Source organism: Mercurialis annua, linkage group LG7 (assembly GCF_937616625.2).
Source record: "Mercurialis annua linkage group LG7, ddMerAnnu1.2, whole genome shotgun sequence".
Lineage (NCBI taxonomy): Eukaryota > Viridiplantae > Streptophyta > Magnoliopsida > Malpighiales > Euphorbiaceae > Mercurialis > Mercurialis annua.
Window position 1 is genome coordinate 29,926,627 of NC_065576.1, and position 26,899 is coordinate 29,953,525.

At 35.8% G+C, this 26,899-nt stretch overlaps 2 protein-coding genes and 1 non-coding gene across 3 annotated transcripts; 1 reads left to right on the plus strand and 2 right to left on the minus strand.

Annotated features, from left to right (window-relative positions):
• Positions 1-14,999: 14,999 nt before the first annotated feature.
• Positions 15,000-16,982, plus strand: LOC126656998 (uncharacterized). The gene is made up of 3 exons (XM_056103778.1): positions 15,000-15,206; positions 15,300-16,388; positions 16,539-16,982. The coding sequence occupies exons 1-3, from the start codon at positions 15,000-15,002 to the stop codon at positions 16,980-16,982; spliced, it is 1,740 nt and encodes a 579-aa protein (XP_055959753.1).
• A 395-nt stretch (positions 16,983-17,377) lies between these two features.
• On the minus strand, positions 17,378-18,885 carry LOC126656999 (uncharacterized). Its single transcript, XM_050351620.2, has 5 exons — positions 18,591-18,885; positions 18,394-18,517; positions 17,767-18,284; positions 17,448-17,690; positions 17,378-17,387 (listed from the first exon to the last, which is right to left on the minus strand). Exons 1-5 carry the CDS (start codon positions 18,659-18,661, stop codon positions 17,378-17,380), a joined length of 966 nt encoding a protein of 321 aa, XP_050207577.2. The 5' UTR covers positions 18,662-18,885.
• A 4,531-nt stretch (positions 18,886-23,416) lies between these two features.
• On the minus strand, positions 23,417-23,523 carry LOC126658937 (small nucleolar RNA R71). The gene has a single exon (XR_007634502.1). It is a non-coding gene; the product is annotated as a small nucleolar RNA R71 (small nucleolar RNA).
• Between the last annotated feature and the right edge of the window lie 3,376 nt (positions 23,524-26,899).

Consider the following 26,899-nt stretch of genomic DNA (forward strand, 5'->3'; position numbering starts at 1 on the left):
TTCCAGTCGAGGCGAATCCTGTGGATTCGGCCACTTGTTTCGTCTAGTTTGGTCCTTTGGGCGGGAGTCTGTTATCGTCTGAGAATGGATCTCCTGCGACTCGACTCCATTATACTTAAGATAGGATTCGGTATCCATCATTAGCCCCCCGCAAGTGAGCTGAAGTCCTGGTATTTATGCCTTGGTAAATTTTAGCTCTTTTGAAGGTGAGTCGTTTTATATTCTGGTGAGTCGTTTTGCTTCTCCAGCAATATTTTTATTCTTCTTCTCTCTTCCACGTGTCGTTTGCTGATTCTTTGTTGTAACTTAATTTTAAGACAAATGTCTGTTCATGTCCTGCTTAACTTGTATTTAAACTGTTCATGTCTTTTATTTCCATTCTCACTTTTTTGAAATCATTTTCGCATTCTGAAATCACACTTGCTTCTCTAAAATCATTCTTGCTTCTCTGAACATTTGATTTTGCTTTAATATTTTTCAAGCTTTAATTTTCATGTACTCCTTGTGGTTGATTTAGAGATTTAGATTAACTTCTTTGTTCTGAGTAGCTTTCACATCTTTTAACTTCTAGGTTTCATCAATTTCTGGTAGAATTATCTTGGTGTTCTTCGTTATTTCCCTTGTTTGATCTTCTTCTTTTCCAATCTCGTGTAATTCCTGTTCCTGTTAAGAATGGCGGCTAGGAGGGCGAAGACGGAATATGCCTCAATGGCTATTACCGATTCCTGCCTTAGCGAAGATGAGGTCCGGGATATATATTATAAATATATCTTCCCTTCTGAGTATAGAGTTAAGCTTCCTGGTTTTCGGGAAACCTGTTTTTGGGTCTCCCGGTTCGCCTTACAGAGCTATCATCTTTGAGGAGCAGCTTGTTGCTGGTCTTCGGTTTCCTTTATATCCTTTCTTAGTGGAGTTATGTAGAGATTTAAGGATCTCAGTAGGGGAGCTTCATCCTGGGACTATTAGAGTCCTTCTCACCTTTGTCGAAGCGTGTAGACTTCAGGGTCAATCCCCTTCTCTTAATGTTTTTTATTACTTTGTAGAGTTAAAGAAATGCGATAATTGTTTCGTTTTCGCTATAGGTCGTAAGGGTCGTTCTTCTATCTATTTGCCCTGTTTGGACAATGGTTGGCGAAGACGCTTTTTCATAGTTACTCATAACTTTGCTTTCTTTCAATTTTTGGATGGTTTTTCTATTTATCGTCTTTCGAATTATCCTTATCCTTTGAACTTGTCTGAGTCGATCCTTGCTTTTGATTTCTCATTTCATAATATATTTCAGCGTCCTGCTTTAGAAGTTTTGGTGAACAGTCACGTTCGGTGTCGATGGCTTCTTTTGGAAGATCCTTCGCGTGGTTTGGCAGATCTTCACTGTGTGTTTCTTGAAGGTATTTATTTATAATTTTGTTCTTTTTCTTTTCTTTTGTAGGATGTCTTCTTCATCTGACGATCTGCTTTCCGGTTTCAAAATAGATCTGGACGTTCTGATGGGCGAGCCTGAAGTAGATGCTGCTGCCGAACCGATTCCTGAAGCTGAAGCCCAAGTCGCCTTGGTTCCTGCTGAGGCGATCTTATTAGCTGGCGACGGAGTAATCGTCGTGGCGGAAGATGTTGCGGTTGACGAGCCCGTAGATGATGAGGCTGCTATCCCCATTCCCCCTAACTCCGGTGATTCCTTTGGAAGAGGCGGAGGTAGTAGACCTTGACAAGGCCATTGTTCTAGACTTTGAGGAAGCTTCCCCGAGTCGTGGTTCTACTGATTCGCCTTCTCAGAAGAGGCGTCAAGTCGAGGAAGAGTCCCCCTCAGAGGAAGGCCCTTGTGGCAGTTCGTCTTCCGCTCCGAAGTTAGCGGAGTGGGTTGAGGGCCATGACCCAGCAAGTCTACTGAACCCTGGGGTTCTGGCTGAGTACATTAGGAGTTTGGCGATTCCTGAGGACATTACCTGGTTCGCCTCCAAGCCCGGTCATGAGCTTTCGGATATCGCTTGCTTTCATGGCTTCTCGGTGAGTCAAATTAATTTTAATTTTTCGCTACTTAGCTTTCCTTGTTGTTTTTTCTTTAATAACTCTCTTTTTTTATGTCAGGCCCTTCAAGTCGTGCTGGTTTTGAATGATCGCTGACAATGTGCTGAGGAGAAAGTTGAATACCTCGCATCTCTTTCGGCAACGTCCAAGTCAGAGAGAGCGAAATTGAAGGCTTCGCTGGAGGAGCACGATTCGCTTCTTTTGAAGCTGAAAGCTCAAGATGCTATTAACGATCGCCAGGTCAAGGTGGTCGAAAAGAAAACCGATGATTTGCCTCGGGAGATTGAGGAGCTTATAACGGTGAAAACTTATGTTGGGGAGGAGCGGAATAAATTGAGGGCAGAAGTGGAGAAGCTTCACATTCGTCTTCTCGATACGAAGGCTTTTTATTCCGCCTTGATCAACGACTATCGCCTCGCCGTTGGAAGAAAGATTTTGGAGCAGAAGCCAAATATTGATTTGTCTAGCGTGAATGGATTGGATCCTCAGGCCATAGCTCATGAATTGCTCGAGAAGATGACAAAGGATCATTCGTTAGAAAAGTAGATTTTTGATTTTTCGGCTTTCACCTTTTTTTATATTACTTTAGTGATTTTGTAACTTGTACTTTCTTTGAATATAAGGTTCTTTCTTCGTTGTTGAATTTTATTTGAATGCTTGGTTTATTTTACTTTCGCTTTGAATTTCGCTTGATTGGTTCGCCTGTGCTTTACTTTATAATTGTCGATGTTGGCGTTTGCCTGTTTCGTATTATTTTAGAGTTAATTTGAACTCTGTCTTTTGTTGGCGTTTCGCCTTATTTAAGAGTTAATCTAAACTTTGATTTTGGCGTTTCGCCTTATGTGAGAGTTAATCTAAACTCTAATTTTTATCATTTCGCCTTGCTCGAGTTATTCTAAACTCTGATTTTGGCGTTTCGCTTTATTTTCCCATTCCCTTTTTGCGTTTGATGGATCATATATTACTTGAAAACTGAAGTTTTATTAATATAATAGCTGCTTACAAAAATTTAAAGATAATTGTAACACCACCGGGTATGACAAAAGGTCTTTACTAGCGATGGGTTATTTGACTCCTACTACTCTCCTTTCTTCTCTGGTTTTTTTTCTTGAAGATCTACAACGTACTCGTTGTAGCATTTTTTGTTGATGTTCTGATCTCCTCTCAATGTTACTACTCCCTTCTCATTCGGTACTTTCATTGTCAGGGCTCTTATGCTGGTTACTGCAGCTGAATCATGAAGGAATGGTATTCCAAGGATTGCATATATGTCAGTTCCATGTCCACTATGTTGAATAGGGACATGACCTTTTTTTTGATCCCCCATTCCGGGCCGATTATGACCTCCAAAGAGACATCACCTAGCGGGTTGATTGAGGGGCCTCCGAGTCCAGATAACGGGATCGGTACTCGACGCAACCTTGCTGTGGTCCCTCCTAGCATCTTATACGCAACATTCGTCATCAGATTTACAACACTTCCTTCATCAATGAGGATTCGCTCCATGTTCCAATTTTTGATGATGGTTGCTACCACCAGAGCGTCATTATGAGATGCTTTCATATGCTCGTAGTCCTCGACGTCAAAGATCACCAGTGGCATGTGTGTCTCTGTGATATTCATTACTTCTCTCCTCTGTTTTCTTCTGATGGTCGAACTGCGATGCCCTCCTCCATTGATCATGTGTATAGTTCCCAGAATATTGGATTGCCTCTCTTCTTACTTTTCTTTTCCCTTGTCGTCTCTACTTCTCTTTTCTCCCTTATCGCTGCTCTTTGTTTTGTGAGCTATGAACTTTCTCAGCTCGCCTGCATCTATTATTCTTTCTATTTCTACTTTTAGGTCTTGGCACTCGTCCGTTTCGTGCCCGCAATCTTTATGAAATTTGCAGAACTTCCTGGTGTATCTGATTTCAGCTTTCATCTTAGGTGGTCATACCACGTTCTTCACATTCTCCTTGATCCACATGAGGACGTTGGTTTGGCTGGTATTCAGCGGTGTGTAATTGCTTTCATCGTCTCGGGGGTCGTACCTCGGCTTGTATCTTCCCTAGGGGGGCGAAATGCCTGCTCTCTTCAGGTCTTCCCCGTCTATCTTCCGATCTTGATTTTGACTTCTCTTTGGGTTTTTCCTTTGATTCCTTCCCTTTCGCCTCTTTTCCACGAATAGCCCTTCGGCCTTCATCCAGCTCGAAGTATTTTTGGGCTATGCCCATCAGGTTTGAGAAAGTGGTGGGTTTGTTGACCAGTAGTTTATCCATTAATTTTCCGAATCGCGTTCCTTCTCGCAGTTCTTCAGTTACCATGTCGACGTTCAAGTTGTCTATCTTCATAGCTTTCTTGTTAAATCGCTCGATATAGCTTCTTAGCGTTTCTCCTTCCTCTTGAATGCACTACTTCAGGATGCTGATGGTCGTTTTGGCTGGTATATTTGTGAGGTCCCTGTTGAGAAATTTTGTTGATAGTGAGGCGAAGCTCCTGATCGACCCTGGCTTGAGATTATTATACCATCTCTGGGCGGTTTCTGTGAGGGTGGTTGGGAACACGCGACACAAGATCGCATCTGATACGCTTAAAAGTCCCATGGTGGCGGTAAATCTAGATGTATGGTCCCTCGAATCTCCTTCTCCATTAAAAGTTGGCAAGGTGGGCAACTTCATGTTGTAGGGGATCGTTTCCTCCATTATCTCGGCTGAGAGGGGAAAACCCTTCACCCTGAGGTCGTCTATGTCCAGCTTTTCAGATTTCAGCTTTTTAGTGCTTTGGCGATCTTTTCTTCCAGATCTTCCTCAGCGACATATGTAGCTTTACTTTTTTGGGGCAATTCCGAGGACTCGCCCTCACCCTCCTGGTTTTTCTTTTTCGACTATGCTTTCTCTGCGTCTTTGTGTTGTCTCTTGCTTTTTGGTGGTGCATCCTCCTTTTCCTTTTCCCTTCGTTCTTCTCTTTTTGAGTTAAGCCCGCTTCGGGCATCGTCTTGATTTTTCCCGTTTCTGGACGTCTCTCTCGGATTTTCTTCTTCAGAATTATCTTTTCTGTGCTCCTGGTTTTCTGGGCTCTCTTCCCCTTCCTTTCTCCTCTCGTTTTGTCCTTCATTTCCTCATTCGTTCCTTTGTTCGTTTCTTCCTCTGGCTGGTCCTTGGTGGTCTGGATTTGCGTTTTCTGTCCTGCACCTTCGTATAGCAGAAGATGGGCTGAAATTCTCCCTTAGGATCTTCACGGTCTCATCATGGTTATCGTTTGTTCTCTTGGCCTCGTTAGCCAATCTGTCCAAATTTTTCTGGACAACTTCCAGTACTTTCTTTAGGATCTCGTTTTACATCTCTTGTGCCGCCATGCCTGGCGTTTGTTCTCCAACAAATTCCATATTGGGGAATGCAATGGGGTTGCTTCCTCTGATTGGGTTGGTCTGATACTGGGGAGTAGAAGAAGAGGTTCCTCTAGTGTTACTCTTTCCAGCAGAGCCATGAATTCCATCTTCGGTAACGTTGATTACCTCCGACGTGTGTTGAAGGATTTTGGGATCCATCGGATGTTTGTCTTTCAGGTTCATTCCGTCAGAAGTCATCTTCTTCAATAGTATTTATTTGAGTTCAGAAAAACTCCTTCGAATTGAAGTTTGTTAAGCTTTTCCCACAGACGGCGCCAATTGATGGAGTCTGCCTTCTGATCCGGTTGTATGACATGCAAAACAGAGTAGAAGCTAACCGGACGTTGGTTGTCCGATTAACTCTCTGATGCTAAAGTCAGTATTGAGCTTAAGCAAAGTTTTGTGTATGTATTGTAATTGTGTGTTTAGGCATACCTCAAGCTCCTTTTATAATAGATGATAGTATATCTTGTAGAGTTGTAATAGGAAGGTGAATCCTATTTTGTAGGGTTTGACCCTAATTAGGAGTGATATCCTTATCCATGCATGAGTCCTATTTAGGAACGTCTTCCTAGATAGTCTCGTCTTCCTAAGTTTGAGGTTATCTTCCTAAGTTTGAGTTTGTATCCAAATAGGAAAGATACTCGTAGATATTTATCAGATCTGGTAATCTGTCCGAATCCCAGGGTCGACGCGCTTTGTCCGGATCCTCAGGGATTCGGTATTCTTCTTGTCGGATGATGTGGTATTCCAGTCCAGGCGGATCCTGTGTATTCGACCGTCTGTTTCCTCTGGTTGGCCCTTTGGGCGGGAGTTCGTTATCGTCTGAAAATGGATCTCCTGCGACTCGGCTCCATTATACTTAAGATAGAATTCGGTATCCATCACTTAGTATTGCAGTTATACGCCATTAGTATGTTATCTATCAACAAGGCTAGTAGGTTGGTCAACCTCATATTTGGTATCTCTAATTTTAGGCCAAATGACATCATATTATAATATTCAAACCAATAGATTATTTTCGGAGAAACAATGACACTCATTGGTTGCAATAAATAAACTTGTGTTGGACTTTTTTTATTATTATTTTAATACAAATTTTATTTTATAGTATAAATTATGTGTTAAACTTCTTAAATAATAATCAAAAAAATAATTTCAAAAATAAAATATTTTTATTTAAAATTATATTAATTTAATTAATATATCATTCAAGTAAGTTCGTGGATTTAATTTCTCCTACAAACGCTCTCCCTCTATAATTAAAAAAAACTAAAGCATTTATTTTATCAAAATATGTTTTTATGTATTTTATTAATTTACTTTAACATTTTTAACATTTTTAGTATAATTAAAAAAAATCTACGCATTTTAAAATTCATCCAAAAAATTAAATTTTAATAGAATCGGAAATAATAAAATATAACAAATTTTATTTAATTTTTAAAAGTAAAATGTATTAAATTTTATGATTTTTTTTATAATTAGAAAGGAGGAGCGATTGTGGAAAAAATTAATCTCACAACTATAACAAATGATGTACAACATTCATATCATTCGAGTTATAACTCGTTTGTGTGAATTATTACTATTAGAGGATATCAACGAAGAAACACATGCTTGATCAAGATGTACAAATACTTTAGCCACTAAACCATCAAAATTTTCACATTATAAACTTAAACTTTGATTATAAAAAAATTAAAGTGTATTATAGGAGATATCTATTTAATGAATGTAAATTATTATTTTTATAGTAAATATAACATGTTTGATAAAATTTCTAAAAGACTATTTGAACTTAGTTTGATGGTCTGAATGTACATTTATTGGATTTCTCGTTACCTCTCTAAAAATTCATCTTTTTAAATACATAATAGAAAAGAAACCCAAAAATTAGAAAATACACATTTTAAGCAATTAAAATTTCATGATATCTTGCATTACAATATCTTAAATGGTACGTTTTGGTTGATCACTAGTTGATTAATTTTAGCTGTTCATTATTTTTGTTTATTTTTTAGTTGTAATATCCCAAATATTTTAAAGGTAATTAAGTCGTGCCATGTGTCGTGAATTCCGATAAATTAAATTAAGAAGAATTTAATTTAATTATATCGGGAATTTAGAATAAATATTATTGATCAAATTAGCGGGATTTAAGGATATAACTTTGAAAATTAATATAAAATAAATTATAAATCTTGTAGTAGAATTTATTTCGCTAAAGTCCGCGGAAAAATTTATAGTATTTATGGTAAAAGTTTCGAGTCAATCGGAGACCGTTTAAAATTTGGACGCGGATAGATTTTTGACTAAATTGTAACTTTTAAAAAGTTTCAAAGACCAAAGTGCAATTTAGCCATTATATATATAAGAAACCTTCATCAGATGAAGGATCCAAACACTTCATTCTTCTTCTTTCATTTTTCAATCGATCATTACGGTTTCATCCCACGATCTCGTTTCTCGTCCGTTTTCAACGTTCTATAACTCGAATCAATCGTATTTCAGTGGCGAATCACGGTAAGCAAGTCGTTTCTCCATTTGTTCGAGTCTATTTGATGGAAAAATGATTTGAAACGATAGGTTACGGCGAAACCGTATCGTGATTACGTATTTGATTCGTTTTATATGTTTCTATTGCGTTTTTGAATGGTTTTAGATGTTATTTGGGTGTTGGATACAGTCGGGAATGAGTTAAGCATGTCGGGAGGTGATTTGGTGGCGTTTGGTGTAGAAAAGGGACTGTTGCCCTCGACGTCGCGACGCGACAGGTGCTATGGCGACGCGACGCCCCTTGGCATGATGTGCCAAGGTCATTTCCGGGTCCCTTCAGTCGTTTTCGACCCCTCCCGATGTTCGGAACTTAGACTAGACATTTCTTGAACCAATTTAAAGCTTTTAGACGACGATTTAACAAAGAAACGAAAGTGAAATTGTAAAGTACGACTATTGTTAAGAGGTTAGGTTTAATTGTAAACCTAAAGCCGTATTGAGGCTAAATCGAAGATTGTTAAGTGAAACGGAAGTGAGTCGAGCAAAACGTGATTAGGACTCAGTGAGTTATGTGTCGTGTCTGGAGTCTAAAGTCAATCTTAGAATAGGATTCTGATGTGAGTCATTTGTTTTAAAATCGTTTTAGATCCGGCGAGGCAAGGAGCAGCTGAACCAGGAGCTCGAGAAGCTTAACGTTTTTGAGCACCGGCGTATTTTTGGATAAGCGTTTTCTGTGAGTTTATATGATTTACTTTAAAGTATTTATTTAAGCAAATATTTAATATTGCTTTATATTTGAATTGAATGCTTTCAATATAATGTTTTTACATGAATTACATATATGATTGGTTTGAAACCAGAATTGATCCGGTGGAATGTGCTACCTATTGGGCGATAATAGGACTGTGTGATCACCAGTTTTGATTTGATACAGCTGTAAACTTGATTATGAATACGAATATGAATTTTGAAGTCGGACAATGAATTCGATACGAGCGAGCACTCGGTTACGGTGGAGTCCCCGTATCTAGTGAGTTGGACTCACACTTTGGGATTAAGAGTCTGGTCGCGATCGACGTGGTCGAGTGTAAACACTCCCGGATCGGACCATTTGGATCAATTTGATTTGATTATATATATATATATATATATATATATATATATATATATATATATATATATATATATATATATATATATATGATTGATATGTTCGAGGATTAGGGTTTCAATCGGATCTTGTACTTGGCTGCATATGATTTGAATGCTATTGCATTGTTTTATATTTTACTTGAATATTTATTAGTAAATGTATGAACTCACTCAGCATATTCCCGTATGCTGACCCCTCACAGATTTCCTTTTCAGGTGAAAGACGTTTTTGAAGCAACAGACTTCTATTCTACTTCTAGAAGTCTGTATTTTTGAAAGTATGTAAAGAAACAATACTTTACTCGTAGAGCTGCAATAGATAGATGTTTTGTATTTCAGTTTGTACTAAACGGTTTTCTGTATATATAACTTTAACGTTTTATAGTTATGAGTATTTTACGCCTGCTGCATTATTTATTGTTTGTGATTGTCAAAGGATATGTATACCTGGCATGTTCTCAGTATGACACATGTATGAGTATGTCATGCATGATGTTTGTATTTGCGTAAAATTGTTTTACGTTTTCAGGCTTGTTACGGGTTTCGGAGCTATCACTCCCATTACCTAGCGCCGGTATCGGCCCATGAGATTGGGTCGTGACATTAGTAGCTCATTAATTGCTATTTAGTTAATTGTTAATTATTGGTGGCTTATTGGTATCTTGTTTGTTGATCTTTAATTGCTTTTCGTACTTGTTATATTTTATTTCCATTTTGGTTACTTTTTTTTATTGGGGATTCATTTTATACAATTACAATGTTCAAACAAATATTTTTTTTTTATCAAAAATTATTAATCTATAATATAATTTTATTTTTTGTTATAATGTATGAATATTGGTAAAATAAATTATTTGCATAATACAAAAAAAATTAATCAGAGATAGGTTTAAAAAAATTAAAATTCTTTAGATGAAAACAACTTAATGTAGCATATGAAGGGTGTACAAGTATAATAAGAAAACATGTAGGAATGACGTTAAAACTTTATTTGTAATTTTCTAATTATATCAAGAATATATGTCCAGTAACTTCTTGTAACATCATTACAAATTTAAACAATAACATAACATTATTCGACTATTATAATAACAAAAAATATTTTATGCTTTAAATTGTATTTATTGACTTTTAATTTTTTAGTAGCTCGTTATAGTATTTTAGTTGCTCATTAATTGCTTTTAGGTAGCTCGTTAGTAGCATTTTAATCGTTTGTTGCTTTTAGATAGTTCATTAATATCTCGTTAATTGTTATTAACATATTTAAAAAAACATGCATTGTCGAAGTCTTTTATGTTAACTCTAAAATAACAAACTTTTCATAAATATTAAATCTCTAAAAAAAAGTCACGATTCAACATTTGTTCCAATGTGGGCCTAATTTGGATGGTTAAGCCATCTCTAAGTGCATCAAGAGGTTGTAGGTTTAAACCACGCATCGGTAACTAACAAACTAACAATTGAGACTCTAAAGAGTCGATTACCATTTTTGACAAAAAAAACATTTATTCAAAAAAGTCGATATATGATAATATATTGTTGATAATAAAAAATACTACACCTACTAACTTCAAAAAATAAAGAAATTATGGTGAAAGTAATTTTAAAAATTAAAATTAAAATATAAATCAAATCAAAATAACAAATTTATAAATATAAAAGATAAATGTCTAAGCTTGAAAAAATCAAAAAGAAAAGATAATAAAAAATTTAATTATAGAAGATAAATGTATAAATTAAGAAAAACTGAAAAATAAGTGTTTAATAATTAAAAATAAGTGTTTAAAATTTGATAACAAATTTCCAAATAAAAACATATTAAGTATTTAATTGAAAAATAAATGTGTGTACAATAATAAAATTAAATTACTAACATTAATCATATAACAATTACTAATATTATTTATTCTTATATTTATCATCTTAATAAAAAATATAGATAAATTAAATTATAATTATCTGAATAGAAAATAAAATAAACAATAAATGAATAAGAATCAAATAAATATGATTGAATAAATAAAATAAAGAGAAAATGACAAAACTATACAAAAAAAGAAAGCAAATAACAACATTACTTACTCAGCCAAATAATTACATCAGTACATACAAAATCTGAAAAATTGCATCAAATACATACTCCACAAGAAGCTGACACGTTGCAAGGAGAGTAGGGTAGAAAAAAGTCAAAAACGCGTCAGAATAGGTCAAAAACGCGTCAGAAACGCGTCTGACATGCGTCTGACACGCGCATCATAACCGTGCGTCAGTCACGCGTCAGTTCGTCAAACTATTCAAACATGTATCATTTATGTATCTGATATGTATCAGATATGAATCAAGGACATACCTGATTATTACTTTTTCATATTTCTAAAACAAACATAAATTTATAAATAAATAAATATATTATTAATATGTATTATTTATGTGTCTCTAAGGTGTATTTATAATATATTTTAAATTAAAATATATATGTATCACGTGCTTTAATTAAAATTCACGCATCAAATAATATCAATAACATTCTAATATGTTACTATTCACTATAAATTAAAGCATAGAAATAATAAATTATGAGGTGTATATATAATATCAAAATGTTATTGATATTATTTGATATTTTATTGTCTTTGAGGTGTATATATAATATATTTTAAATTAAAGATACACCTATCACATACTTTAATTGAAATTCACGCATCAATAACATCTTTATATGTTACTCGATATAGATATCTTTAATATACATGATATATACACAAAAAAAGAACTCATAGCAATATTATCCACTTCATTAGCATTAAAATTAGAACATTGGTCTCGTGTAGTCCTAGAAAATAAAAATAAAAATATTTTTTTTTTATTTGCAACAATTTCTCATTATGCGTCTCAACTATTTCTGATATATATAAGCGATGTATTGTATATGTATAGTATTTGTATGTGAGTTGTATATATAACGCATTGAATATATAATTTACGGGTAGTTGAAATGTATTTATAACATATATTAAAATAAAAATATGCCACATGCTCTGTAAATTGTATAAAATATTTATCAATAATACGTATTAAGGATATATTTATCATATTTTAATTGTATATGAAAGATGTATCTAACAAATATATCTAAAAGACATATATATTTATTTATAATATATATATATAAATATTTTTTAAGTTGTTTCTGCTATGTATTGATGATGTATCCTAAATGTATCAGATATGTATCAAAAATGTATCTCGAAAGCATTAAGGTACCACCATTGACGAGATGACGCGTATACTATTAAGGATATATCTATCACGTATAAATTATATATTAAAAATTAATATTAGCAAATACAACTAAAATACATGTATAACATTTGTATCGAATATGTATCGAATACGTATTGGAGATGTATCCATTATCTAATTACGAGATCTGAATTATATTTAAAATACAAAGTAACATATTTTAGATTTCCAAGTATAAAATAAATATAACACACCAATAAATCAAACCCTACCACCGCCATTATTTATATTTTGTGAAGATGACCATATCATATTAACTACAATAAATGTATTAAATATGTATCAAAATTATATCCATAATATAAAATTTTGACAATAATCTATTTATAATAAATCTTCAAAATATAAAAACAAACGGATCGAATTAGTCGGTTGGTTTAATTTTTTTAATGTATTAAATATGTATCTCATATATAATATAATATAATATAAAATTTTGAAACAGATTTTTAAGAACTGGAAAAATATTTCTTTAAATGCAAATATCAACTAAAAACAACTTTATGAAAAAATAAAGTACGAATCTTTTAATTGCTTGCGTGAGAAAAAAATGGCTTTTATGAATTGAGAGTTCTCTTTTTCCGTGTTTTGTTTTAGATCAAGCAAAATGAGCCAAAAATTTTCTTTTCTCTTTTCTTTCTTTCTAATTATTTATACACACATGTGATAGGGAATACATATAGTCAATACATAGCATCTGAACACAAACTTCCAATTGCATTCTCTCCCATTTCTCATAACCAGTACAAAAAAAACTCTAATATTTATCAAAATTAAAAAGAACCCTATTCATTATTCAGCTTACTAAACAAAACTCATCTCTCAAGATCAAATTTTTCTTAATATAGTTAGTTAGTTATTGTTTTACCATTTGTTATAATTTTATTTCTTTTCTTTGTATATAAAGAAAATGACCATGAAGTTGTTCCTTCTAAACATGACTGTCAAAACATAAAAGAAGATTCAGGCCACCGCGGTTATTCCGGCGAAGCTTGCTGCAATTCCACCGACGGTCATAAAAAAGATCAAAAGCGCCGAGCCGAGAGATATGCCTTATGAAGAATTAGAAAGAGCAACAAATGGTTTTTCTGAGACTAATTTACTAAGCGAAGGCGGATTTGGCAAAATCTATCTTACACGACGAAGTGGTCGCCGTGAAAATATTTAAAGATTAAAACTTTGAATTTGTGAACCAATAATGAATCAATTTAAGTTAATGGGTGTTATTTGTTTTTTTCTATTTTGCACCACACCATGGATCAAGAGAAGAATGAATAGATGAGCAGAGGAATGAGATAAGAGAGTAGGGTGAGTAGAGGGAAAAGAGAAGGAGAAATAGAAAGAAAGGTGACAGGTGTAGGGTAGGAACGATTCACGTAAAACATGTAAAATAATCCCATTTTCAGCACTTTAATGTAGTAAATAAATTAGCATAGGTGAAAGAATATAGAAGCCTTAGCATTTTTGTAAAATAAGCCCGCATTCAGCCCATGAGTGTAATTTTCTCTAAAATAAAACAGCTACTAACAATAATAAGAAAATAAATATAAGAAATAAAAATACGAATAGGACAATATAGTTACATAGTGAAAATATAGTATAACAAGAGATATTGTGTCTAATATGCATCTGTCAAAGAAGCAAAATGAATGCCACTGGGAAAAGAACGTAATTTTGAAAATAAAAAATTAAAAAGAAGAACAATCGCAATTGTGACTTTAGACGAAGTATAATTGCTAAGATAATAGATTTAGACGTATTACATATAATTTTCTCAAAAAATTATGACCCAAAATTACACAAACTAAAAATGCCTAAATCCAAACCCATCCGAAAACACTCATTTACCACCTCTATTTAATATAGAGAAAATCACATTTTTACCACATTAATTAATCAGTATTTCACAAATTACCACCTAGCTCTCCTATTTTACAGTACTACCAAAAACAATCAAAACTTTTCACCACCACCATCCCTATCATATGATGCCACGTGTAATAGATAGCTCATTACTGTTAGTGAGAATTTACCACGGGATCCGCGCCTTATTTATTGTTGCATTCTCTTAAAACACGGGTTTCTTTCCTAGCTGATTCAAATAACACTTGATTTTTTCCTTTTTAAAAGATATCAAATCAAAAACACATCACAAATACACAAAATATATCATCGTCTTCTTCCTCAAAAATAGCATCGTCTTCTTCCTCAAATCTTTTATCTCAAATATTGTATCATCATGGAATCTATTCCAGTGATGATACAACACAAAGGCAATTGGATTGAAGCAAATCAATATGCAGATTTTGAAGTTATTGGTGTCATGATTCCTCAAAATTCTACATATTTGGATCTTCTATATATAATAGCACAAGAAATACAAGTAAATTTGGAAAAACAAGAATATTGAGATAAAATATCAAGTAAAGATTCAGTATCCACCACTCAAAATCAGTGATGATTCAAGCTTCAGATTTTACTTAGAAATCAAGAAAAAGGAAATCGACTTCACTATGTATCCTCTCTGCATAGTAGTTATCAGTGATACTAGCCAGATATAGACAATTCTTCCAGATGCATCGGCAAGTATTTCAACAGCTATTTCAGAATCAAACAGAGACCAAGATACCATATCGATACACGATAGATACATGTCTGATACATTCGACGAAATAGGTCAGTATACAAAACTTCTTGCAATTGATACAATAGACTGTAACGATGATCAAAATCAAGAATCAGTATCAGATCCACTACAAGATATAGATCTGACAGTTGGAAAAACTTTCAAAGATAAAGCTACTCTTCAAGCATGCTTACGACTTCATGCAATCAATAATCACTACCAACAAAAGACAGTTAAATCATGCCAAAAGAACATTTTTGTAAAATGTATCGATGATACATGTCAATGGTATCTGAAAGCGTAAATTAATGTTCACACAAAACAGTTCATCATTCGTAAACAAGACATGAACCACACATGCCCGATAGAGACCAGATTCAACAATCAAAAACAAGCATCAGCATCACACATAGCGGCATCCATCAAAATGAAGTATCTCAATGTCAAAGCAACATACACACCATTAGATATAAGGAATGATATGCAGACTTTACATGGAGTCAAGATCAGTTATATGATGGCTTGGAGATCAAGAGAATTGGCATTTGAAATGTTAAGAGGAAAGCCTTGTGAATCTTACAAATCGCTGCCTACTTTTTTATATATGCTTGGAACTAGAAACCCGGGATCTAGCATAGACATACAATTGAGAGATGACAGCACATTTTTGTATGTATTTACAGCATTAAAAGCTTCAATTACAGGATGGCAGTATTGCAAACCAGTAATTGTAGTTGATGCTACATTCTTGAAGGCAACATTTGGTGGCACACTTCTTGTTACAACAGCTCAAGATGCAGCTGGAAAGCTGTTTCCTCTAGCATTTTCTGCTGTGGATTCAGAAAATGATGACTCATGGCATTATTTCTTCACTAAAATAAAACAGGCCTTTGGAACAAGAGAAGGTATCTGCATTGTATCAGATAGACATCTCAGCATAGAGTCAGCTATTAAAAGGATTTATCCTGAAGCTACTCATGGCGTATGCATGTTTCACCTTCTCAATAACCTCAAGACAAATTTCAAGAGAAATGCCAAGAAACTTAAAGAACCTTTCTTTGCAGCAGCAAGAGCATACACCGAGGTTGAATTTGACTACCACATGAAAGTGTTGGACAACTTAGATGCTCGAGTAAGACCATTTCTTCAGCAAATCAAATATGAAAGGTGGTCAAGGGTACATTCTCTCAAAAACAGGTATAAAACTATGACATCTAATTTAGCTGAATCATTAAACGCAGCAATATTACATGCAAGAGAACTGCCGATCACAGCCTTATTTATGCACCTACATGACCTCCAACAAGAGTACTCATACAAACACAGAAAAATTGCTATCGATACAGTCACAACACTTTCAACCATCCATGAAGATATACTTCTGCAAAATTACATTAATTCACTGAAACTACAGGTATGTAAAACTCATATTAGATAGTACAACACTATTTTATGTTGTATATATTATATATATGCTTTTCTGTGAAGTTCATAAATTTCTGTCTTTTTCAATGTATCAAATATGTATATAAACGGTATCTTGCTATTGTTTTTATTATACTAGGTGAAACCATCTTCAGATGATATCATAACAGTTCTCGAGAATGGTAAAAAGTACACAGTCAACATGGTCGAGAGAACATGTACATGCAAAAAGTTTGATATCGATGAAATTCCTTGTAAACATGCCATAGCATTTCTAGCCGACAAGAAGATTGAACCTTATGCGTACTGCTCAAGATACTATACAAATGCAGCTATGTTAGCGACATATTCTGAAACTGTATATCCATTGGAGAAGGAAGAAGAATGGATTATTCCAGAACATATCAAGAACATGATTGTCAAACCACCCCAAAATAGAACACGAACTGGAAGGCCTAAAAAGGGTAGGTACCAGTCAAAGTGGGGAAATCCGAAAAACGATCCGAATCAAGGGCAATGTGGAAAATGCGGACACGCTGGACATAATAGGAAGACATGCCGAAACAAGCCAAAAGATACCTAGATTATTCATTTCTTTCAGTGTTTTTTATTCTATTTTAAACTTCCAAGTATTATATACAATTCTGATACATTAAAGAGTGATGTATGTCAATTTCTAATTGCGTAGAACATACATATCTGATATTATATTAAATGTCAGATACATATATTATACAGGTTTGATACATACATGATACACAAAATAATACATACAGCATCACAAAAACAATTACATATGTATATCTGGTAACATGTTAAATTCAGATACATATATTATACCTGTAAGATATATAAATGATACATTCAACTTAAAAAAAGTGCAAGTGTGAATAAAAAGGAATATTAAAGTAAAAGATTACTTCATTAATTCAAACAAAAAACATTGTTTACTTCATTAATTCAAACAAAAAACAGTGTTCAAACAAACCTAAAAAATAAAACACACAAAAAGCACAAAAAAACATTGTTCATTCAAAATAACAACTACAGTTTCAGTTTTCCAGCTCGAATCTTGTATCTTTTTGCTTTCACATTCCCATCCATCTGGTCCTTGTCCTGATAACTCTCTGATTCACTGACAACATTAAACATATTCTTCCATTTTCCATACTTATAAAGACCAAAAGACAAACGCTTTCGATGGGAATTCACATCAAATTCTTTTGTAAGCTCCTGCTCTCTCCCATGCACAATATATTCAGCAAAAGAGAATGCAAAAACTCCACAATCACTGCATAAAAAAACACAAAATACATGTCAGATACAATATATATGTAAATAAATAAAATTACAAAAACTATACTTACTTGAACTGTTGTTCTGACATGTCATATTTAACAATCAACTGAAAAGAATCTTCTAATCCTTGACTTGTATAGAACGGTGAACGCAAATTAGAAAAGGGATTATCTTTGAACACATCTAACTTGGAAAGAAATAAAGGAAGATAAGAGGCATAATTATTCCCAATCAATCTAGTTGACGAAGCACTCAAAGTTGAACGCATGGAATTATAGATTGTGATCGTCTTGAGCTTAAAATCCAGTACTGCAAGGGCCCAATGATTATTTGAAGACACATGGAAAGGGATCAACACAAATTCACACTCAACCCATGGAGTATTCGCAATCATACGTTTGCCACGTATATACTGAGAAATTGGATGATCTTCATAAATCAGGTCTCGGTCTCCGGTATCCTTGAAAAGCCTCACAAAAGATTGAAAAGTTTGATCGAAATAATTGTCGGTTGTTGTGAACTTCATTTGTATGCTACTGTTATATTTTCCTTTCTTCCTCAGATAGTAAAATAAGATATCCATGTGCTGCATTAACAAAATGTATTATAAGTGTACTAAAATTATCTTTAAGTAAAATACATGTATCAAATGTGTATCATATGTGTATCACAACTAAATAATAAACAACAATTACCCGTGTATTCAATGACTGTCCACCATACTCCAGAACGAAAAAGAAATCTTTCGCATCAATGACATCAACACCAAAATTGAAAGGAGGATTGATAGAATTTTCTGTTTCCTTAATAAATCTTCCTCTGCAAACAAAAGATATCAAAAACTATAAAATATCAATAAAAAAAGCTTAAATCTAAACAAAAAAGAGCTTACTCTTTGGCCTTGGGATATCTCAAATGTCCTTTACCAATCCAGTCATGATACTCCGGATATTCATCGCACATTAAAACATCTCCTAAATTATTGTCCAATGGACACAATTTAGGAACAACAAAAGTAGCATTCTCTATGCGGTATTCGTTGTTTTCAGAACTGAATTTAGCCAAGTATGGAGATTTCAATCAATTACTCGGCTTGATATTCCGTTTGTTATCCATAGGAGTAGTAAAATTCTTCTTCTCAGAAAATAGAACATCATCAGCAACCATTTTCACATCAGCTTCACTTACTCTCCCCATAGAAAACTAAAATTTAGAAAAGAACAATTATAACATAAATATACATAACTGATACATATTTGATACCATATTGATACACAACATACCTCGCCAGCAGCCATTTTCACATCAGCCATTTCCAAACCAACCTGACTTACATTCTCAATAGGGGTCTAAAAATTAAAATACAAATAAAAAATAAAAAATTAAGCATGAAAAAATTAATTTTAGGAAAATAACAATTATAACATAAATATACTTAAATGATACATATTCAATACAGTATTGATACACAACATACCTCGCCAGCAGCCGTTTCTAAACCAACCTGATTTACATCCTCAACAGGGACCTAAAATTAAAAAAAATTAAAATATAGATATAAAATGAAATTAAGCATGAAGAAATTAAATTATACCTCAACATGCATCGATCTACCATCACCGCCATCATCATCTTTCTTATTACCACCACCACCAACACCACCATCATCATCTTTCTTATTACCACCACCAACACCACCACCAACACCACCATCATCATTTCTATCATTATCCTTCTCATCTTTTATATTTTTTTGCTCATCCTCTTTGTCCTCCTCAGCCTCATCTTCTTTCTCCTCAGACTCATCTTTTTATTCTCAGCCTCATCTTTGTCCTTCTCAACCTCATCTTCTTTCTCCTCAGCCTCATCTTTTTTATCCTCAGCCTCATCTTTGTCCTCTTCTTCATTTTTCTCATCCTCATCTTTGTTCTCTTCTTCATTTTTCTCATACTCATCATCACCATCCTCGCCATTATCAGCATCATCTTTATATCCAGTTTGAAAAATGTAATCAGAAACCTGAAATACAGTTTAAATACACAAAATGATATACAGTTTGTATGATACATAAAATATACAGTTTTGATACACACCATGATACATTAAAATATAAAATAAAAACCTCTTACCCCTATATTATCATCATCATTGGGAACTTCATTTACAGCAACAGACTTAGAAAACTATAAAAAATAGATAAATTAGCTTAAACAAAAACATTAAAGATATTCAAAAAACTATAATTAACAATAAACGATACCTTAGGCATGCTTAAGCCAAAATGATCGCCAATCACCGTCATACAGTCATAAATGACTCTCACCTCCGTCTTCAAAGAAGAAAATTCAGATTGTATTTTCAGTTGACTTGATTCGATACCATTAAGTCGACTCTTCAACAGATTAAATGTTTTTCTTTGTCTCGAAGACTCAACTTGTTTACATTTGAGGTAATCAGCAAGAATAGCGTCATCATCAGTTGAAAAATCCAAATCTTCAACTATTTTCTTCTTTCCAGTTTGGAAAAAACCAGATATATCAAGAGACATTTTTTCTTGAGCTGTAGGAACAATATTCTTCAGCATCAACTGACAAAAAGAAAACAAAAATACAGTTAAGATACATAATTATACATAAATGATACATAAAAGTAACAGAAATTAAATTTATGTTAAAAAAACAGCATACCTGCTCACGCGTCTGATCATAAAATGCCTCATTCAGATATTTGATTGTTAGTTTGTCTTGACTCTTGAGCCATTTTAGCATTCGAGGAACTAACATTGGTTTAGTAACAGGAAAACATATCTTATTAGTAGCAAAAGGGCAGACTTCATAGAACCAGATTTGCAAAGCCAAAGGGAAACTGTTAAGCCTGTAAAACTTGAGCCGTCTTCTTGTAGTAAACCTCTTCTTCATATCAGCAATGGTAGATCGAAAAACCATTATACCCCAAGGATTTGAGTTATAGTCCCCACTATCAACCATATCCATAAAAAAGCGACTTACATTTTGAAATTTAATCTCATTTGAGCACAAATAGCACTCAAACAAGTAAATTACGGCCAATTTAACCGCGTCTTCATCCGACTTGAAAACCTTGTTCAGAAATATGACACCCAATCCATCTCGAGTAACTTCACTATTTGGGAAATAGGTATCAATCAACTGATTCTGTAATGGAGCATAAGAAACAGGATTGAAATCACCAACACAATTTAACCCCGTAATCACAGCAAATTCCTCAATACTAAACCGCAGTTTATGTCCAGAAACTTTAAACCACAATTCCCTATTATTTGGATGCTTCACTTCTCGCAGCAACAAAGAATGTATAAGCTGAGGCTGATTACATGATAGGAGTATTTTACTCCTATCTTTAGTGTCGTTTCCGCATGCTTTATTAACGTTTTATCACGGTTTTATGGTATTTCGTATGCCTTATTACGTGTTTTAGTATTTCAGGTACTTAGGAGCATTGCGGAAGCATTTTGGTGCAAAAGTTGGAAAAGACGACAAAAGCGATGCGGAAGCTCATTTGCAAATCTGAAAAGCTGAACCCTGGGCACTAATTGACCAATTCGGACTAGCTAGAAGCCTCAAATGAACTCGTGATCTTCATGAAAGTTAAAGTAGACGTCCTAAGCTTTCCAACGGTTCAAGAATCGACTTAATCGGACATTTCTACACCGAGGTACGAAGGTTTGAAGATCGAGATCCGGAGCAGAAAATGGCAGCTCGAATCGGGCTCCTCATTTAGCCCAAGGAGCTCTATTCGAGCTTGGGCTTGCTGGAATGGGGAAATCTTAGTTCAAGATGCAACAAGGCTTTATTAATTTGCTATTTTGGGCCCAACACATGTGTAAATGAATGTTTGTCTTTTTCCTTCTTTTGTAAGTACTATATAAGGGGCCTTATCTCTATTTTAGGTATAGAAGAATTTCCTAAACTTTATTCTATGATTGTACTTTTAAATCTTCTCCTAATTTTAGAAATCCCTAAGTTTAGTCCTTGCCTTCTTCAATAGAATTTCCAGATTTTCATATTTTCCTCCATTGTTGAATAATTAAGCTTTTTCTATTGAAGATTTATTCTCATTTTATTATTGAAGTATTATCTTATTGAATGTTATTGGCTTGGGTTTCTACAAAGGTAATTAGATCTATCTCTCAATGATTTATTATTGTATTTGCTTGATGTTTGTTGTTTTAGCCATGGTTGGCTAAAACCCCTTTGTTTGGGGGTTGAAATGAAGTTTAGAAATGTATGATTTGGGTTAGGGTTTGGGCTTATTGTTGTTGTTCTAATTGATTTCCCTAATGCTTGTTTTAGATTAGCTACCTAAAGCATGATTCTAGGTTGGTTAACACTTTGAGAGAAGGTTAATTAATTGGATAGATCAATTAGGATCCTAATTAATGACACCATGAGAGTGGGTTAGAAATTAGGAAACCTTAGAGTGGATTGTTAATCGCCAATTGGCTTGTTAATCGTGTTTAGTGCCACGAGAGTGGATTAGGCTTGGTTAGTTGGCTTGTTTGTGATTTTATAACTCCTTGAGGCTCGAGAGAGCGGGAGTTATGCTTTAGGAACGCTCGGTTCACTTGTTGAAGCCCTAGACCCGAACCATTGATTGCATGACCTAAGCGTAGTTTCGACCTCCAAACCCCTTTATTAATTGAGTTATCCGTAATTGTTTAAGCGCTTTAGTCTTCTAGAATTGTTGATTAATTGTTAATTGAAAGTTTTGTTTTAGTTAATTGCTATTGTTAAATTGATACTTGAATTCAAATTCCAATTGTCTATTATGCTAAACGAATTGAATCGCAACTAAAGTTCATTCTCATCAATCGCTCTAGATTCACTCCTCGTGGGATCGATTCCGACTTCCGGATTATTACAAGTTGCGCTTTTTGCTCAACAAGTTTTTGGCGCCGTTGCCGGGGAGTGACGAGTGTTTATTGATTGATTGAAATTAGTTATTGTTCGGTCGAGTTAGCTTTATTTTCTGTTTTTATCACTTTTGTTGTTTTTGCTTCTTTTCGGATTTACGCGTGGTTTGTTTGTTGTTGTTTGTGTAGAAGATCAACTATAGTGTATGCACAATACACGAAGGGCCAATCTTCCGCTAGAACCGCTTCAAGACAACCTCGGGAGATTTGAAAGAAGTGTGAGAAGGGAGAATCGTATACCCGTTATCATGGAACATGGGGATGATAACTATGAGGAGGAGCATTATCACCCTCAAGACGATGGAGTGAGGCAACATCCGCCTCCTCCACTCGATGAGAGGAATCGGCAAGAGCAACAAGGGGACAATCACCCTCAAGTTCAAGGCCATCAAGCACAAAGACAAACTTTGGGGGATTTCTTCCTCCCTGATGTGGATAATGCTACCTATGGGTGCTTTGCAAGACCGGTCACCGCGGCTACTTTTGAGATCAAGCCTAGCACGATTCAACTCCTAGAGAATCGGTGCCAATTCTTTGGGTTACCAAGTGAGGATCCGAATGAACACATAGCCAAGTTCTTGGGAGTGTTGGACACATTCAAGCTCCATAATGTCACCTCCGATCAAATCAAGCTTCGGATGTTTCCGTTCTCACTAAGAGACAAGGCTAGCTTGTGGCTTCGATCACTACCTAATGCATCAATCCACAATTGGCGGGATCTTGCTCAAGCTTTCCTTCACAAGTACTTTCCGATGGGGAGAACCGCGAAGTTGACAAAGGACATCATTGATTATTACCAATATGAGGAGGAATCTCTCTATGAAACTTGGGAGAGGTTCAAGGATCTCCAAAGGCACGTACCTCATCATCGGCTTGTAAGGGAACATGTGCTTCAAATATTCTATAATGGTTTGGGTGAGATCACAAGATCTACCATTGATTCGGCCGCGAGAGGTTCTTTGATGCAAAAGACGCTTGATGAGGCTAATGAGTTGATTGAAAAATTGGCTATGGTGAGTAGCACTTGGTCCTCGGAAAGGAGAAGACCACCGGCTCAAAAGGCATTAATGACACTTGACCAATCCAAGGAGTTTGAAGCGATGAAGGCAATGAATGCCTCTTTACAAAGTCAAGTTGATGCCTTGAAGAAGCAAGTGGGTCCACGGAATGCTCCGGTTGCATATGTCCAAGTAGGTTGTGAGCATTGTGGAGATTTCAATCATGGAAGTAATGAGTGCTATGCCACGGGTAAAACTTGGAGTGAACAAGTGAATTATGTGGGAGGTCAACGCCAAGGGAATGATCCTTACTCGAATACCTATAATCCGGGGTGGAGAAACCATCCTAACTTCGGATGGAGGAATCAAGAGGGCCAAGGTAATGTGCAAGTAAATCAACAAGCGAGTCCTAGTTTCCAAGGAGGAAATAGGCCCCAACAACAAGGTCCTTATCAAGGCCCTTATCATAACCATCAAGGGCAAGGAAACAACTATGGTGGTAGACCTCAACACCCTCCGGGATTCCAACCACAAAAGAATACGGATGAGGGAAATGTGCTTTCCAAAGTGCTAGAGAAGTTAGAGAAAATGGAGCAAAGGGAGAAGAATCAAGCTTCTACTATCCATCATTTGGAAACTCAAATTTCTCAAATGGCAATTTCGCTTCAAGGAAGACCTCAAGGAGGGTTGCCATCCACTACGGAAAACAACCCTAGAGAGCAAGTTAAGGCGGTAGAGCTCCGAAGCGGGAGAAACCTTGAGAAAGCCAATGGGAAGAAGCATGTTGTTGAGGAGGATGAGCCTCAAGTGATTGTTGATGTAGCAAGCTCAAGCCAAGAACTACCAACGGAATGTGAGGAAGTGGTTATCGAGGTTGAAGAGCCCTATGTGAGGCCACCACCGCCGCCACCGTTTGTACCACCGGTTCCATTCCCAAGCCGGTTAAGGAAAGCTCAAGGAAACGAAAAATTTCACAAGTTCCTTGAGATTTTCAAGAAATTGCAAATCAATCTAAGCTTGGCGGATGCACTTCGGGAGATGCCCCAATATGCAAAGTTCTTGAAAGACATAATTATGAACAAGCGTAGTTGGGAGCAAGGTGGGACAATACCGCTCACGGAGCATTGTAGTTCCATAATCCAAAGCAACTTACCGATAAAGCTTAAGGATCCAGGGAGTTTTTCTATACCTTGCACTATAGGAAATATGAATGCTATAAATTGCTTGTGTGATCTTGGGGCAAGTATTAACTTGATGCCATTGTTTCTTTTTAGGTCTTTGTTTGGTGATCAACCGGTAAAGCGCACCTCGATGGTATTGCAACTTGCCGATCACTCTCTCAAAAAGCCGTATGGGATAGTGGAAGACGTACTCGTTAAAGTGGATAAATTCATCTTTCCGGTGGATTTTGTGATCTTAGACTATGCGGTAGATAAAGAATGTCCTATGATTCTTGGTCGCCCTTTTATGAACACCGGACGTGCTCTCATTGATGTTCATGCCGACAAGCTCACCTTGAGAATTGATGAGGAAAGTGTGGAATTTGATATGAAGAGAGTGATGCGGAATGCCATCGAGGAGGAGGATTGCATGAGAATTGATGTGATTGATGAGATTGTGGAAGAGCAACTCCGGGAGAATGTGCAATTGTTGAACGAAGCAAAGAGGGTAGAAATTTGTCCTTAACAAATCTCTCAAGTTTCGTTTCATTCCGAGTCGGGGGATGATGAATATACTAGAGAGGATGAACCGAAGCCGGAAAGTTTAAACAAGAGCAATGGTGTGACTCCACCATCTTCGGAGTTGCCCCCGAAAGTTGAAATGAAGCCGCTTCCGCCACACCTCCGGTATACTTTTATTGGGGAGAACGAGACCTTGCCGATAATCATCTCAAACAAGCTCTCTAAGGATCAAGAAAGGAAGGTTGTGCAAGTGGTGAAAGAGCACATGTTAGCAATGGGTTGGCAAATCTCCGACATTCGAGGAATAAGTCCTCAAATTGTGATGCATAAGATTAATCTCGAAGACGAGTCAAAGAAGTCGGCTCAAAGGCAACGAAGATTGAATCCGAATATGAAGGAGGCAGTGCACAAAGAGATCGTCAAGCTCCTCGACGCCGGAATAATCTACCCGATTTCGGATAGTGAGTGGGTTAGTCCCATTCAATGTGTTCCTAAAAAGGGCGGTATGACGATGGTGGAGAGTGAAAAAGGAGAGCAAATCTCCACAAGGACGGTAACCGGTTGGCGAGTATGCATCGATTATCGGAAGCTCAATGAGGTAACCCGAAAAGATCATTTTCCGCTACCATTTATCGATCAAATGTTAGAAAGGGTAGCGGGACACAAGTTTTATTGTTTCCTTGATGGGTACTCCGGTTACAATCAAATATTAATCCTCCCGGAAGATCAAGAGAATACGACCTTCACATGCCCCTACGGTACCTTTGCATACCGGCGAATGCCCTTCGGACTATGCAACGCACCCGCCACATTTCAAAGATGTATGACCTTAATCTTCAACGATATGATTGAAGATATTATGGAGGTGTTCATGGATGACTTCTCCGTGTTTGGCGATTCGTTCGATGGTTGTTTAGCGAATCTAAGGCGGGTTTTAGCACGATGTGTGGAGACAAATTTAGTGCTAAATTGGGAAAAGTGCCACTTCATGGTGGATGAAGGAATTGTACTCGGGCATAGGATATCAGAGGCGGGAATTGAAGTGGATAGGGCAAAAACGGCGGTTATTGAAAAACTAGTCGCTCCGACTACGGTCAAAGGAGTTCGAGCATTTTTGGGCCACGCGGGTTTTTACCGGCGATTCATTAAGGATTTTTCGTCGATTGCTCGACCTTTGACAAGTTTGCTAGTAAAAGATGCGTCGTTTGACTTCACAAGGGATTGTCAAGATGCTTTTGAGAAGCTAAAGTTGGCACTTGTGACCGCTCCCATTATTTCATCTCCGGATTGGAGTTTGCCTTTTGAGCTAATGTGTGATGCTAGTGACCAAGCATTGGGTTGCGTGTTGGGGCAAAGAAAGGACAAGCGGGTGCATGTGATCTACTACGCTAGTAGAACTATGGCGGGAGCACAACTCAACTATACCACTACCGAAAAGGAGATGTTGGCGGTTGTCTTTGCTCTCGACAAGTTTAGACAATATTTGCTTGGGTCGAAATGCATCATATACACCGATCATGCCGCTTTACGGTATCTATTCACTAAGCAAGATGCAAAGCCAAGGCTCATT